We start from the raw sequence: 13,801 nt of genomic DNA on the forward strand, positions 1-13,801 counted from the left end.
CCTCCACAACAGGGCCTGGCAGCCAAAGACAAATATCAAAAATAAAAAAGAATACATCTTACTTGGCAAAAGCCTAAGAATCTGCTTCATTTCTTCCTCAAAACCAACATCAAATATTCTGTCAGCTTCATCAATGACAAGACACACAAGATTCTTGTATACAAAATGGGGTGTGTTTTGTAAATGATCTAATAGCCTTCCTGGTGTTGCCACCAGAATGTTTACCCCTGCATTAAAAACAAAGCAAAAAGTGATCAGTGAGAGAAATGGGTTCAATCCATCAGAATATACAACAAGATGCAAGTATATAACAATATGGCCAACTACTGGGTCAATAATGAAGAGGAGAAGTGATTGCATGTAAGCTATATCTATATTTCTATATACCAATTGCTTTTTCTCCCCCTTACAATGGAGGTAGCCAAAATCAAATACCCATTCCCACCCACTCCATTCCACTCCGATCCACCACCCCTTTCCTTCTCTCATCTTGGCTCCTCATGGATGATGGGTCATCCCTGTATCCTGTCCACTACCCTGGGTCAGAAACACACAACATATCCACAGCAAGGCCACCTCACTTAATCAGCACCTGCCCCCCCACCCCATCTCCTCATGCAGAAAAAGAGAAGACATGGAGATATCCCTCCAAGCAGCATCAAAATATCACTCACACATGATCACTCCCTCACCCCCATCCCTTCCTTGCATCACAGTATCATTTATACACAGCCATTCTCCATTCATCCATATCTCCTGCCTTTTCCCTCCCTTGCTCAACATTCCCCTCTTGTTCAATGCCCTTTTTACCCCCATCCATCCATCTCATCTTTGGTCATCCCCTTCAAGTTCACCCACTCCAACTCTGCATTCTACATCTCCTTTACTAATCTTTCGTCATTTATTCTTTCCATGTGTCCAAACCATCCCAGTACTCTTTCATCAGCCCTATCTGCCATCTCTTTTTCCCACCCCAGATCTCCTCTTCACCTCCTCGTTTCACACTCTTTCCAACCTTGTAACCCCTACCATACTTCTCAGACATTTCATCTCATGCACATTCAAACTTTTCCTCTTTCCCTCTCAAATTCCAATTCTCTGCCCCATACAGTGCTGTCAGCACAATCACCCTTTCATATAATCTCCTCTTTGCATCCATTCCTAAATGCCTGTTTCTCATTACACTTCTAAGTCCCCAAAGGCATTTACTTGCTTCTCTCAATCTACAATTTACTTCCATCTCCACTCCTCCACTCCATTATTTCAAGTTTTCCTAACAGTTTGGTATTGTACAATAATATACACTTGGGACCTACTACTAACCTTTATTCAACTTTTCTGCTTCACCTTTACGATTGGCACCACCCATAATAAGACCATATGTTTGGGAATGATGCTGCATTACTTCCCTCACAACACCAAAAGTCTGCATAGATAGTTCTCGTGTAGGTGAGACAATGATGACCCCAGTGCCTTCAGAAGCAGAAAAAAATAGAAACCACAGCAAAGTCAGAGTTGAATATATTTTCATATAACAAATGTTACCTTGTTTTGTGCATAAATAACTTTCAAGAAATAACAATAAGCTAATATTCAATTACAAGTTAAATTATACAAGAGCCACAACATATACACATTTAAGACATTAAACACGACTGTGTGAAAGCCACAACATATACACATTATTAATATATTTGGGACCAATTATGGGTACCTGCTACTGGTGATCCTGCAAAATGAATGTCAGAATCATTTCCCTGCTGCCCATTTTCAAAACCTGCTTCTATAAACTCCATCTGAGGGTGCAGCCCCAAGAGGCTGACACAAGTCTCCAGACCAGGTCTAAGATTTCCATAAATATTAATTGTATTTCCTCCATCTCTTCACATAGGGTGAGCTGACAACTGATTATCCCCCCTTCATTCAAAAAGATGGTGCTACAGAAAACTGTCCCACAATAATACAACAAAAGAAAGTCTGAAATTTCTTTTCAGTGAGATCTATGGGAGGACACAAAGACCATTACCAGCTACTGTGATGATCCAGGTTTCTAGTCAGTGAAACTCATGGCAGCAATTATTATCAAGATACTATTTTCAAGAGCTTAAGCTATACTCGCAATACCTGTTCTAAAACATGTGGTGGTGTTGGTATTTTATTATTATTATTATTATTATTATTAATAATACATACATATCATTATTAATAATACATACATATGCAGGGATGCCCCGTCATCCACGAGGTGCTCAGATAAGAGGGAGGGTGGAGGGGTGTGGAGTGTATTCAGGGATGGAATGGGTGGAAATGATTTTATGCCTTTCCCTTTTTGGCTACCTCCCTTGTAAGGGGGAAAAAGCCTTGGTATATGTATGTATGTACATACATACACCAAAGGCTTTTCCCCCTTACACGGGAGATAGCCAAAAAACAAAGGCATAGAAACCACTCCCACCCATTCTATCCCCTACATACTCCACTCCCCTCTACCCTCCCTCTATCTTGGCACCTCCTGGATGATGGATCATCCCTGCATCACACCCACTGCCCTGGGTCAGCAGTGTCACAAGACACAGCACATTCACAGCAAGGCTGCTTCATTAAATCAGTAACCCCCTCTCTGTCCCCTTAGGCAGAAAAGGAGAAAGATGGGGAGAAATCCCTTCAGGCTGCGTTAATTTAATTCTCATACATACTCCCTCACCCTTTCTCCCTCATGCATCTCAGCATCATCCATACACAACCATTCACCCCTACCTTGTCCTCTCCCATCCTCCTCAACAGACATTCCCCTTTCCCAATGCCCCTTTCACCCCATCCATCCATCTCATCCTAGGTCACCCCCTCCTTCCACCTCTCCCTCCCACACCTCTTTTACTAGTCTTTCTTCACTCATTCTTTCCATGTGTCCAAACCATCCCAATACTCTTTCATCAACCCTATCTCCCAACTCTTTCCACCCCTGTTTTCTGCCTCAACTCCTCATTTCTCACTCTATCTAGCCTAGTAACCCCTATCATACTTCTCGGGCATCTCATCTCAAACATATTCAAACTCCTCTCTTCCTCTCTTATGTTCCATGTTTCTGCCCTGTACAGTGTTTTTGGCACAATCACTCCTTCATAAAGTCTCCTCCCAGCATCCATTTCCAAATATCTACCTCCCATTACACTTACATAAGAACATAAGAATAAAGGAGACTGCAAGAGACCATAAGGCCTACACTATGCAGCTCCGTATCCATCACAACCTGTCATCCCCATCCATAAAATTGTCTAATAGTTTTTTAAAACAACTGATAGTTTCAGCGCTTACTACATGGTTACTAAGTTTATTCAAATTCATCGACCACCCTATTAGTAAACCAATTCTTGCCTATTTCCTTCTTAAATCTAAATTTGTCCAGTTTATACCTATTACTGCGAGTCCTGCCCTGTTGTTTTATTATGATGACCTTGTTTGCTTCACCCTTGTTATAGCCTTTGATCCACTTGAACACTTCTATTAGATCACCCCGCACTCTGTGTCTTTCCAGAGAGTGTAAGTTTAGGTCCCTAAGTCTCTCTTCGTAAGGCAAATGTCCGAATCCATGTATTAAAAAAAAATAATAATAATAATAATAATAATAATAATAATTACCTCAAATTTCACTAATCAGAATCCCATAGCCCCACAGTGGATGTCATCAGTCCCTAGTCTCTCAGGGTAGAAACATATTACTGTCTGTATTATGTCAGTGTTAGATAGCTTCTATGTCACCAGTTGTAAATAGGGGAGTTGCCACTTGGCAAATTTCCTTATGTAAAAATGTAAAAGAAATACAAGTCAAATTAACAGAATGAAATCTTGGGCCTGGTCCAGATACGCAGTGTCTGCCCCATGAGGCTGCACCTCCTAATGAAGTGATAAAGTTGCGGAATTTTGAAAGTGGGTAAAAATGATTATTTCTGATGTCTCCCTTGAAGGACCACAACTCATTATTGGTCACTCATAAGTTTTTCTTCTAAACTATAAATGGAGAGGATAAAGTGGCAAACTAAGTTCCTATACGAATGCATATAAAACATATTAAGTTAAAATAATCAACTACTGCATTAAGCAAATCTATATCTTACCATTCCTGGGTTTGAATTTAAGTTTTGAAATTAGCTCAATTGCTGGAATAACAAATGCTAAAGTTTTTCCTGCTCCTGTTTTTGCTGTGCCTCGAAGGTCTCTTCCTTCTAGAAGTTTGGGGATAGCCTTAGCTTGAATTTCAGTCATGTCTTTGAAACCCATTTCCTCAATAGCTTTCATAGTTTCTTCTGAAACAGATTCCTGCAGACTCTCAAAAGACCAATTTGTTGAAGCATCATAACCAAGAGTGCTTGCTGCATCTGTTCAAAGGAAAACAATTCATTCAATTCACCTCTAATGGTGGTGGTTATGGTGGTGGTTGGGGGGGGGGGGCATGAAGATAAATAAAATAGATTGTCAACAGCCAGGATTACAGTACCAAAACAGTAAAGGACGAGTTACTTAAGATTACCACTTAACTACCAAAGGGGTTCAATGGAGATGAATAAAACATCCTAAAAGCAGCCATATCGAAAGTAATGGTATTTCCCAGTGTGGAAGGGTTAACTGAGGGACTACAACCCCTTTGTTATCATAAGAGTATAAAGATGAACAAAAAGTGTGGCAGAAGCTAGAATGAAAGTGAAGGTATTGCAGAGAAACTAGTTTGTAGGTGACCAGAAAAAAAGAGCAGGTGTTGCCCAGTATGGAAGGGTTTATTCAGGATGGTCTACAACCCCTTTACTACTGTGGAGGTGCCACAGATATAAATGAATCAATTGCTCAATCTGTTTTCCTGGTCTTCTCTTGCAAAGGGCCAGCTCTCATGAAACAAGCCCAGAGTTACTACAGCCTAATGGCAGTTGAAATTAAAGAAAGTCTCCCTCTCCATTGTAAAGGGTTTAACTGAGATGGGCTGCACTCCCTTCACTAGCAAAGTGGTGTCAGAAAGATAAACAAGTATGGCAGCAAAATTTCAAAGGCACCTCCAAGAGTGGGATATCTTAATCTAGATGGGCAATGATACCTTTGCTATGTGGTGCTACAGAGATGAACACTAAAACCTGGCAACAACCAGTGGCTAAGTGAGGGTTTAACCACGATGAGCTACAACCCTTTCATTTCTGAAGATTGTCATAGCGATGAATATTAGCTAGAATGTAAATGAAGGTGCCATGGTGGCTTTCTGGGGGCTGTGGGTCCCAATCAAAAGAGAACCAGGGTAATAGATTGTTCCCCCATGTAACGGTAGAAGTGCCACTCACTTTGAGAGGCGTTAAGCTATCCCTTTACTACTGAGGAGCAAATATGGAGATGAGTGAAGGATAATGGATGTAGTCAGAATAACAACAGAAAAAAAAGAGTAAAGTAAATAAATACAAATAAGTGGTAGTTGTCAGATTAACCTACAAAGATGGTGATTAGTCACAAATGAAATGTGAGTGGAGATGTCATAATCATCATAATAAAGACCGGAATATATGCTATACTACAGAAATTTCAGGACCCAAGCTAAATTTCTTACTCTGGGTTTCTTCACTTTCATATCCTGTTTCTTCACTGTCCTCCCCATTAGCCTTAATGCTAACTGATTCTTCACAATCATCTGCCTCAACGTCAGTTGGTTCTAGTTCATTTGTAATGGGTTCCTTGTCTTCCTTTTGCACAACACTAGCATCAGTATTTTTTTTCTTTTTCTTTTTTTTATTATCACTTCCACTGACACTTTTAATGGTTTGGTCTGTCTTGACCTTTTTCTTGGGTTGTAAATCTTCATTTGCTCCTCCGTCTAATGCTTCTTCAACTAACTCTAGTTTCTTTTTTTTCTTCTTTTTTCCTACAAAATGAAAATTTACCATCAATGTAGTTTGTAAAGCATGAGAAAAATAATAATGCATTTTTTTTTATCAATGGCATTGTACAATGCAGACATGACAGTAAATGGTGTTATAATTATCAGATTATAAACAAAATAATAACTAATTTACATTCAACTTACTTAGTTCTGCCAGTTCCTCATATTCTGACTCCTCTCCTAAATGTTTACTGATTAACTGTTCTGTTTCATCATGATCTTTCTGTATCTCTGTGAGATTAGAAAAAAAATCCTTTAAGAAATACATTATAATAGACAAAGATATTTAAAATTAATATTTGGCCTATTAGATATATCTACAAATCTAATCAAATATGACACCCTTTTCTAAGAAAATAAATAAATAAATAATAAAAAACAAACAAATAAAAAATTACATAAAATAAATATACATACATATACCAAAGGCTTTTTCCCCTTTACATGGGGTGTAGCCAAAAAGAAAAAGGCATAGAAATCACTCCCACCCACTTCATTTCCCATATATTCCACTCCCCTCCACCCTCCTTCCTATCTTGGCACCTCCTAGATGACGGGTCATCCCTGCATCCTGTCCACTGCCCTGGGTCAGAAGCAGTGTCACAAGACACAGCACATCCACAGCAAGGCCGCTTCATAATTTCGGTGACCCCACCTATCTGACCCCTCATGCAGGAAAGGAGAAGACGGGGAGAAATCCCTTAGGGCTGCGTCAAAATTTTCTCATACATACTTCCTCACACACCATCCCCCACCCACTCACCCTCATGCATCACAGCCTCATCTTTACACAACCCTTCTCCATTCACCCCTATCTTCTGTCCTCTCCCATCCTTCCTCTACACACATTCCTCTCTTTTGTAAAGCCCCTTTCACCCCATCCATCCATCTCATCCTAGGACGCCCCCTCATGTTCACTCCTTCCACCTCTGCCTTCCACACTTCTTTTACTAATCTTTCTTCACTCATTCTTTCCATGTGTCCAAACCATCCTAATATTCTTTCATCAACCCTATCTCCCAGCTCCTTTTCCACCCTTGTTCTCCTCCTCACCTCCTCATTTCTCACTCTATCTAGCCTAGTAACCCCTATCATACTTCTCAGACATTTCATCTCAAACACATTCAAACTACTCTCTTCCTCTCTCATGTTCCATGTTTCTGCCCCGTACATTGCTGTTGGCACAATCACTCCTTCATATAGCCTCCTCTTAGCATCCATTCCCAGATGTCTATTTCTCATTACACTTTTTAATCCACCAAGGCATTTACTCGCTACTCTCAATCTACTTTCTACCTCCATCCCCACTCCTCCCTTTCCTGTCACATTCGCACCCAAGTATCTGAAACTATCCACTTCCTCCAGTTTCTCACCCTTGTAAAGGGGAAAATCCTTTGGTATATGTCAGTGGTTCCCAACCTTTTTTTTTCAGTTTTACAATTATACGTACTAAGTTAACCTTAATCCTAATGCCGGGTACCATGATGTTTTCTTGATTTTATTTTATTCTATTTTATTTCTATTTTTTTTTGTCAGCCCTCCATTACCCCCGAAATTTGTTATCTCCCCCCCCAGGGGGTAATTTACCCACAGTTTGGGAACCACTGGTATATGTATTATCCATAAAGAAAGAAATTAGGAGAGAAAGAGGAGGTGAATCAAGTACAGAAGAAAAGGTAAAAGGTGCAGATGGAGAGATGATAACAGAAGAGAAGGCAATAAGAGGAAGATGGTCAGAGTATTTCAGGGAGTTACTAAATGTGAAGGAGGATAGGGAGGGAAAGGTAGTTGGAGAGGGAAGTCCTAGAAAATGACCATGATGAGTGAGGAAAATGGAGGAGAAATAAGGAAGGATGAAGTGAAGGCAGTTGTTAAGATGATGAGAGCAGGTAAGGCACCTGGGCTGGATGGATGTCATGCAGAATGTCTGAAAAAAGGAGGTACAGTGATGGTGGATTAGCTGGTGAGGTTATTTAATGTTTGTTTAACCACTTCACTACGGGACTTAAATCTCGCGGGCAGCAGCCAATGCCAGCCGTACGACGTGTCGTAATAATACTCACATCATAAAATATAGTCAAGGCTTATATCGATCGTTCTTTCTTTCACCCGTGAATTTTGAAAACCACAGAGAATGGGATTAAGAGCAGATTAGGGAGAATGTAAAAACACAGGGGCGACTACAATAAATACAATCAAGACGCCGATATGGCAGTGTCGCGAATCCACTTGCTCCTCATGACGCCTATGTGTGCGGCACCGTATGGAAGGGGCTAAGAGAGGGTAGAGTGCCGGGGGACTGGAGGAGTGCCTATATAGTTCAACTTTACAAGGGAAAAGAGGACAAATGTGAGTGTAGTAGTTTCAGAGGGATTAGTTTGTTAAGTGTAGTTGGGAAGGCTTATGGGAGGGTCTTGATTGAGAGGATTAAGAAAGGAACAGAGGGAGTAATTGGTGAGGAACAGTGTGGGTTTAGGACAGGTAGGGGTTGCGTAGATCAGATTTTTGAGGCAAGACAGATATGTGAGAAAGCTATAGAAAAAGGTAAGGATGTTTTTTGGGCTTTTATGGATTTGGAAAAGGCTTATGACAGGGTAGACAGAAAGGCACTGTGGGAGGTATTGCATATATACAAGATAGGGGTAAAGCTTTTAGGAGTTGTCAAGAATTTTTACAAAGTAGAGCTTGTGTCAGGATTAGAAATGGAGAGAGCGGTTGAGGTAAAGGTGGGACTTTGTCGGGGATGTGTTATGTCACCCCACCTGTTAAATTTATACATGGATGGGGTGGTGCGAGAGGTAAATGCAAGGGTGGTGGGTCAGGGATTGGAGACGGTTAAAGAAAATGGAGAAAAGTGGAAGATAAGCCAGTTGTTGTTTGAGGACGATACTGCCCTTGTAGCAGGATTAGAGGAGGGATTGAGGAAGTTAGTGACAGAGTTTGGGAAAGTGTGTGAAAGAAGGAAGTTGAAGATAAATGTGGGTAAAAGGTGTTGAGATGTACAAAAGGAGAAAGTGGCAGCAGACTGTGAGTATTAAGGGAAAGAGACTGGAGGAAGTGGATAGTTTTAGATACTTGGATGCAAATGTGACAGGAAAGGGAGGAGTGGAGGTAGAGGTAGAATGTAGATTGAGAGAAGCAAATGCCTTGGTGGATTAAAAAAGTGTAATGAAAAATAGACATTTGGGAATGGATGATATGAGGAGTTTGAATGAAGGAGTGATTGTGTCGACAGCACTGTACGGGGCAGAAACATGGAACATAAGAGAGGAAGAGAGGAATTTGAATATGTTTGAGATGAGGTGTCTGAGAAATATGATAGGGGTTACTAGGCTGGATAGCGTGAGAAATGAGGAGGTGAGGAGGAGAATGGGGGTGGAAAGGGAGTTGGGAGATAGAGTGGATGAGAGTATTGGGATGGTTTGGACACATGGAAAGAATGAGTGAAGAAAGACTAGTAAAAGAGGTATGGAAGGCAGATGTGGAGGGAGTGATGAGGGAGCGTCCTGGGATGAGATGGATGGACAGGGTAAAAGGGGCTTTGGAAAAGAGGGGAATGTCTGTTGAGGAAGGGCGGGAGAGGATAGAAGACGGGTGAATGGAGAATGGTTGTATATGGATGATGTGATCCATGAGGTGGAATGGGTGGGGGATGGGGGGTGAGGGAGTATGTGTGAGGAAAATATGATGCAGCCCGATGGGATTTCTCCCCGTCTTTCTCCTTTTCTGCATGAGGGGACAGAGAGGGGGGGTCACCGATTTAATGAAGCAGCCTTGTTGTGAATGTGCTGTGTCTTGTGACAGTGCTTCTGACCCAGGGCAGTGGACAAGATGCAGGGATGATCTGTCATCCAGGAGGTGCCAAGATAAGAGTGAGGGAAGAGGGTGGAGGGGAATGGAGTGTGATAGGGATGGGAGTGGTTTTTATGCCTTTGTTTTTTGGCTACCTCCCTTAAAAGGGGGAAAAAAGCCTTTGGTATAAGTATGTACAATAATAATCATGCCATCAGCATTTGACAATGACCCAGATGATCTTTAGAATTTGAGGTGCATATATGAGTTAGGTTACATATGTTAGGTTAGGTTACAACTTAGGTAAGTTAAGTTAGAATAGACAAACTTATCATCCTTTTCTTTCTTCAACCTTGGCATTTATCAAAACTAACATGGCATATCATTCAACTATCACGACTTTGTTTATTAATGAATTGGTTTTAGCAACTATTATCATTGATTTCCAAGAAAATCACATATTACATTGATATATTATAATATACAAAATTAATAATCAATTTTCTATTGCTATATCACACAGCTTGCACTTCTAAAAAATTACAATTTAATTTTCTGATGCTATATCACATAAGTGTGCACTTCACAAAGAATATCGCACTTGTACCCACATTTGCACTGAAGTTCACAAAAGATTGTTTTTACATAGTGTAAACAGGCACTGGAATGCTCTTCCATCTCAGGATCACTCGCACAATTCAAGAACAAATTCCTTACTATTTTAGGGGTTGAACTCTTCAGCTACATCTAAACATATCTTACAAACATCCCACAATCAACAGTTTTTACTATCTAGAAAATACAGTAGCCATACACCCAAAGTAGTTTTCTATGCCAGATTCCAGATAGTTTAAATTATTAGGGATACACTATATCAGCCAATTCATTAAAAAATTATGTCCTGTTGTTCTATAATTGGCTGGAGCATCCCTAGTTATCTTGGTTTGGGCCATTTCCTTTCCTATGTGTCAGTGGCTGCTTGAAGATTTAGGCCATGCCAGATAAGCCTAGCAAAGTGTGCAATTCTGGAGATTTACAAATTCCTAGGCTATTGGGCAATGTAACTTTTATGGGTCAATTTATAGTTTCACCCAACCATAGAATTTGATATGTGGCTTATGTGTTTCTGGTGAGAAATGTTATGATATGAATGATGGTGCACATCATTTATGTCACAAATGCGTACTTTTGAAGTAATTAAGTACTGAAGTTATGCACTTATGTGTACATCTCACGAACGCATAAGTGTGGGAAATTGGGGTTTTTGGATGGAGAACACTAATAAATGGTATAAAATGAACAAAACAAAAAAAAATCACATTTTAGGGCCGGAGTCCCGCCTAACACGAGCGGTAGCCATGTTTGTTTTTCCCAACGATTCGAAAAATGTCTCGCTAGATCAGCTACATTTAGCGAAGTCAACTCCAGCCATGCAAGACTTCTTAACTATAAACTAACATTACCTCCGTTAGGTTAGGTTAGGTTAGTTTACGGTTACCAGCTCTTGCGCGAGCGGCTTCCCTACATCTAGTGGTTAGTCACAAATATTTACAATCGTTAGTAAACAAACATGGCGCCGTGCACGGTACCCACCGAAACGGGATATTTTTGTTTTTTTATGTGTTTCTTCCGTCTTCTTCATTTTATACCTGTTTTGCAATGTGCATTACTCCATTTATTAGTCTTCCCCACCCATAAACCCCGATTTCCCACACGTGCCCTCACATTGTTCTGGAGAGGTACACATAAGTGCATAACTTCAATACTTAATCACTTCAAAAGAACACATTTGCGACAGAAATTATGTACGCCATCGTTCATATCACGACATTTCCCACCAGAAACACATAAGCCACATATCAAGTTCTATGGTTGGGTGAAACTATAAATTGTGTTTCTTGTGATATGAACAATAGTGTACATCATTTCCATCGCAAATGCGTACTTTTGAAGTAATTAAATATTGAAGTCATGCACTTATGCCTACATCTCCCGAACGATCTGGGGGGACGTGTGGGAAGTCAGGGTTTTTGGGTGGGGAACACTAATAAATGGAGTAATGTGCGTTGCAAAACAGGTATAAAATGAACAAAAACCCTTTAACCCCTTCCATACGGTGCCGCACACGTAGGCGTCATGGGGAGCGAGTGTATTCGCGAGGCTGCCATATCGGCGTCTTGATTATATTTATTGTAGTCGCCCCTCCATAATGACATTCTTTCTAATTCTTTTGTAATCGCATTTTCTATGGTTATCAAAACTCACGGGTGAAGAGAGAACGATCGATATAAGCGGTGACTATATTTTATGATGCGAATATTATTACGACACGTCGTACGGCTGGCATTGGCTGCTGCCACCGAGATCTAAGTCCATGACGCCTACGTGTGCGGCACCGTATGGAAGGGATTAAAAACATATAAAAAAAAATTAAAATTCACATTTTAGGGCCGGAGTCCAGCAGTAACCATCTTTGTTTTTACCAACGATTCGAAAAAGGTCTCGCTAGATCTGTTACACTTAGCAAAGTCCACTCCAGCCGCGCAAGACTTCCTAACCGTAAACTAACGTTACCTCCGTTAGGTTAGGTTAGGTTAGTTTAGTTTAGGCTAGATTAGGTTAGTTTATGGTTACCAAGTCTTGTGCGAGTGTCTTCCCTAAATCTAGCACTTCTACTCACAAATACTTACAATCGTTAGTAAACAAATATGGCGCCGCGTGCGGTACCCACCGATATGGGATTTTTTTTTTTGCATTTCTTTAGTCTTCTTCTTCATTTTACACCTGTTTGGCAACACGCATTACTCCATTTATTAATCTTCCCCACCCAAAACCCCCGATTTCCCACACGTCCCCCCTCATTGTTCGGGAGATGTAGTCATAAGTGCATAACTTCTATACTTAATTACTTCAAAAGTACGCATTTGCGACGGAAATGATGTACACCATCATTTATATCACATTTCTCACCAGAAACACATAAGCCACATATCAAATTCTACGGTTGGGTGAAACTATAAATTGACCGTAACAACTTGCAGTGCAGCAATACTGAAATTATTTCCGCCCTGGGCAGAACTCTAACCACTGCAGCTGCGCCACATGTTTGCATGATTATGGGATCTCATCAAAACTGTCAACCCCTTCAAGCCTAGCTTCATATATTCCTGAAACAGGGTTCCCCTCAACTAAACAAGATAATGTTAAATGTATAAACCTACCACCAGTAAGCACCCTGAATTACTTGAGAACACCCTCGGAAGCTGTGCTTACTGCTAACACTGTGTGACTGTGCTTACTGAATACTGCTAACACAGTAATCCTAGGTGCTGTTACTAACAGCACCTAGTAGGTGCTGTTAGTAACAGCACCTAGGATTACTGTACTTGTGGTATGACGCACATTTGTGTGATTTTGGAGTCACAAAAGGAGGGGAGTTATCACAAGGATTCCTTATTCTTCAGTAATTTTAAGCAATATTGTTCCCTTGTTGAATAAAACTGCCTCGTCAATGAATGTACCAACCCACAAGGTTAACAAAGCAATCCTTGATGTACTCAACTTTACATTGATTGTTCAATTCCTCAGTACCATTAACTTAGAGCAAATTTCAAACTAACCTGTACAGTAACAATGCTTGTTCATTTCCTCAGTTCCATTAACTTTAAGCAATTTCAGTCTCTTTTTCTGAGCTTTCTTGATTTTCCTCATCATGATCTGTTCTGGTAATGGTGGCGGCATTTTGAAATTACTTTTTCACTTCTTATTGCTGGATAGAAATAATTACACACAGGTTTGCACATCCAATTACTCCGTTTTTTTTCTCGCGATCTTATTATTCCTCCGTCTGGAACCACTATCTTCTAAGCGTGGACATCACTTACTTCATCACACATGTAAACAAGCAAATTATAAAGATAAAAATAATAACAGGATATCATATATTGATAGATATTCTTGAATAGAAATAATAAATTGTGCTAGTATAACATAGAAACCTATTATGATATGAAAACCAAGATACATGAGTAGAACTATGCGATTTTCAACATTATAAGTGGTAATATCAAACCCATTTTTGGTGGAAAGTAGGTCGAA

The 13,801-nt window shown here is 40.3% G+C and overlaps 1 protein-coding gene across 2 annotated transcripts in view; it reads right to left on the reverse strand.

Annotated features, from left to right (window-relative positions):
• pit (probable ATP-dependent RNA helicase pitchoune) overlaps positions 1 to 13,583 on the reverse strand; it is a 32,563-nt gene extending 18,980 nt beyond the window's left edge. Inside the window, exons 1-6 of one of the 2 annotated variants that reach the window (XM_076210903.1) lie at positions 13,334 to 13,583; positions 6,056 to 6,146; positions 5,582 to 5,893; positions 4,116 to 4,376; positions 1,324 to 1,473; positions 63 to 227 (exon numbers count right to left, since the gene is read on the reverse strand). In XM_076210903.1, the coding sequence (XP_076067018.1) occupies positions 63 to 227; positions 1,324 to 1,473; positions 4,116 to 4,376; positions 5,582 to 5,893; positions 6,056 to 6,146; positions 13,334 to 13,444 (1,090 nt within the window). In that variant the 5' untranslated portion in view covers positions 13,445 to 13,583. Of the gene's footprint in view, positions 1 to 62; positions 228 to 1,323; positions 1,474 to 4,115; positions 4,377 to 5,581; positions 5,894 to 6,055; positions 6,147 to 13,323 lie in introns of both variants that reach the window. The other variant, XM_076210902.1, reaches the window with a different exon arrangement.
• Positions 13,584 to 13,801: the final 218 nt, after the last annotated feature.

Source organism: Oratosquilla oratoria, chromosome 28 (assembly GCF_046742065.1).
Source record: "Oratosquilla oratoria isolate Oo_2021 chromosome 28, ASM4674206v1, whole genome shotgun sequence".
Lineage (NCBI taxonomy): Eukaryota > Metazoa > Arthropoda > Malacostraca > Stomatopoda > Squillidae > Oratosquilla > Oratosquilla oratoria.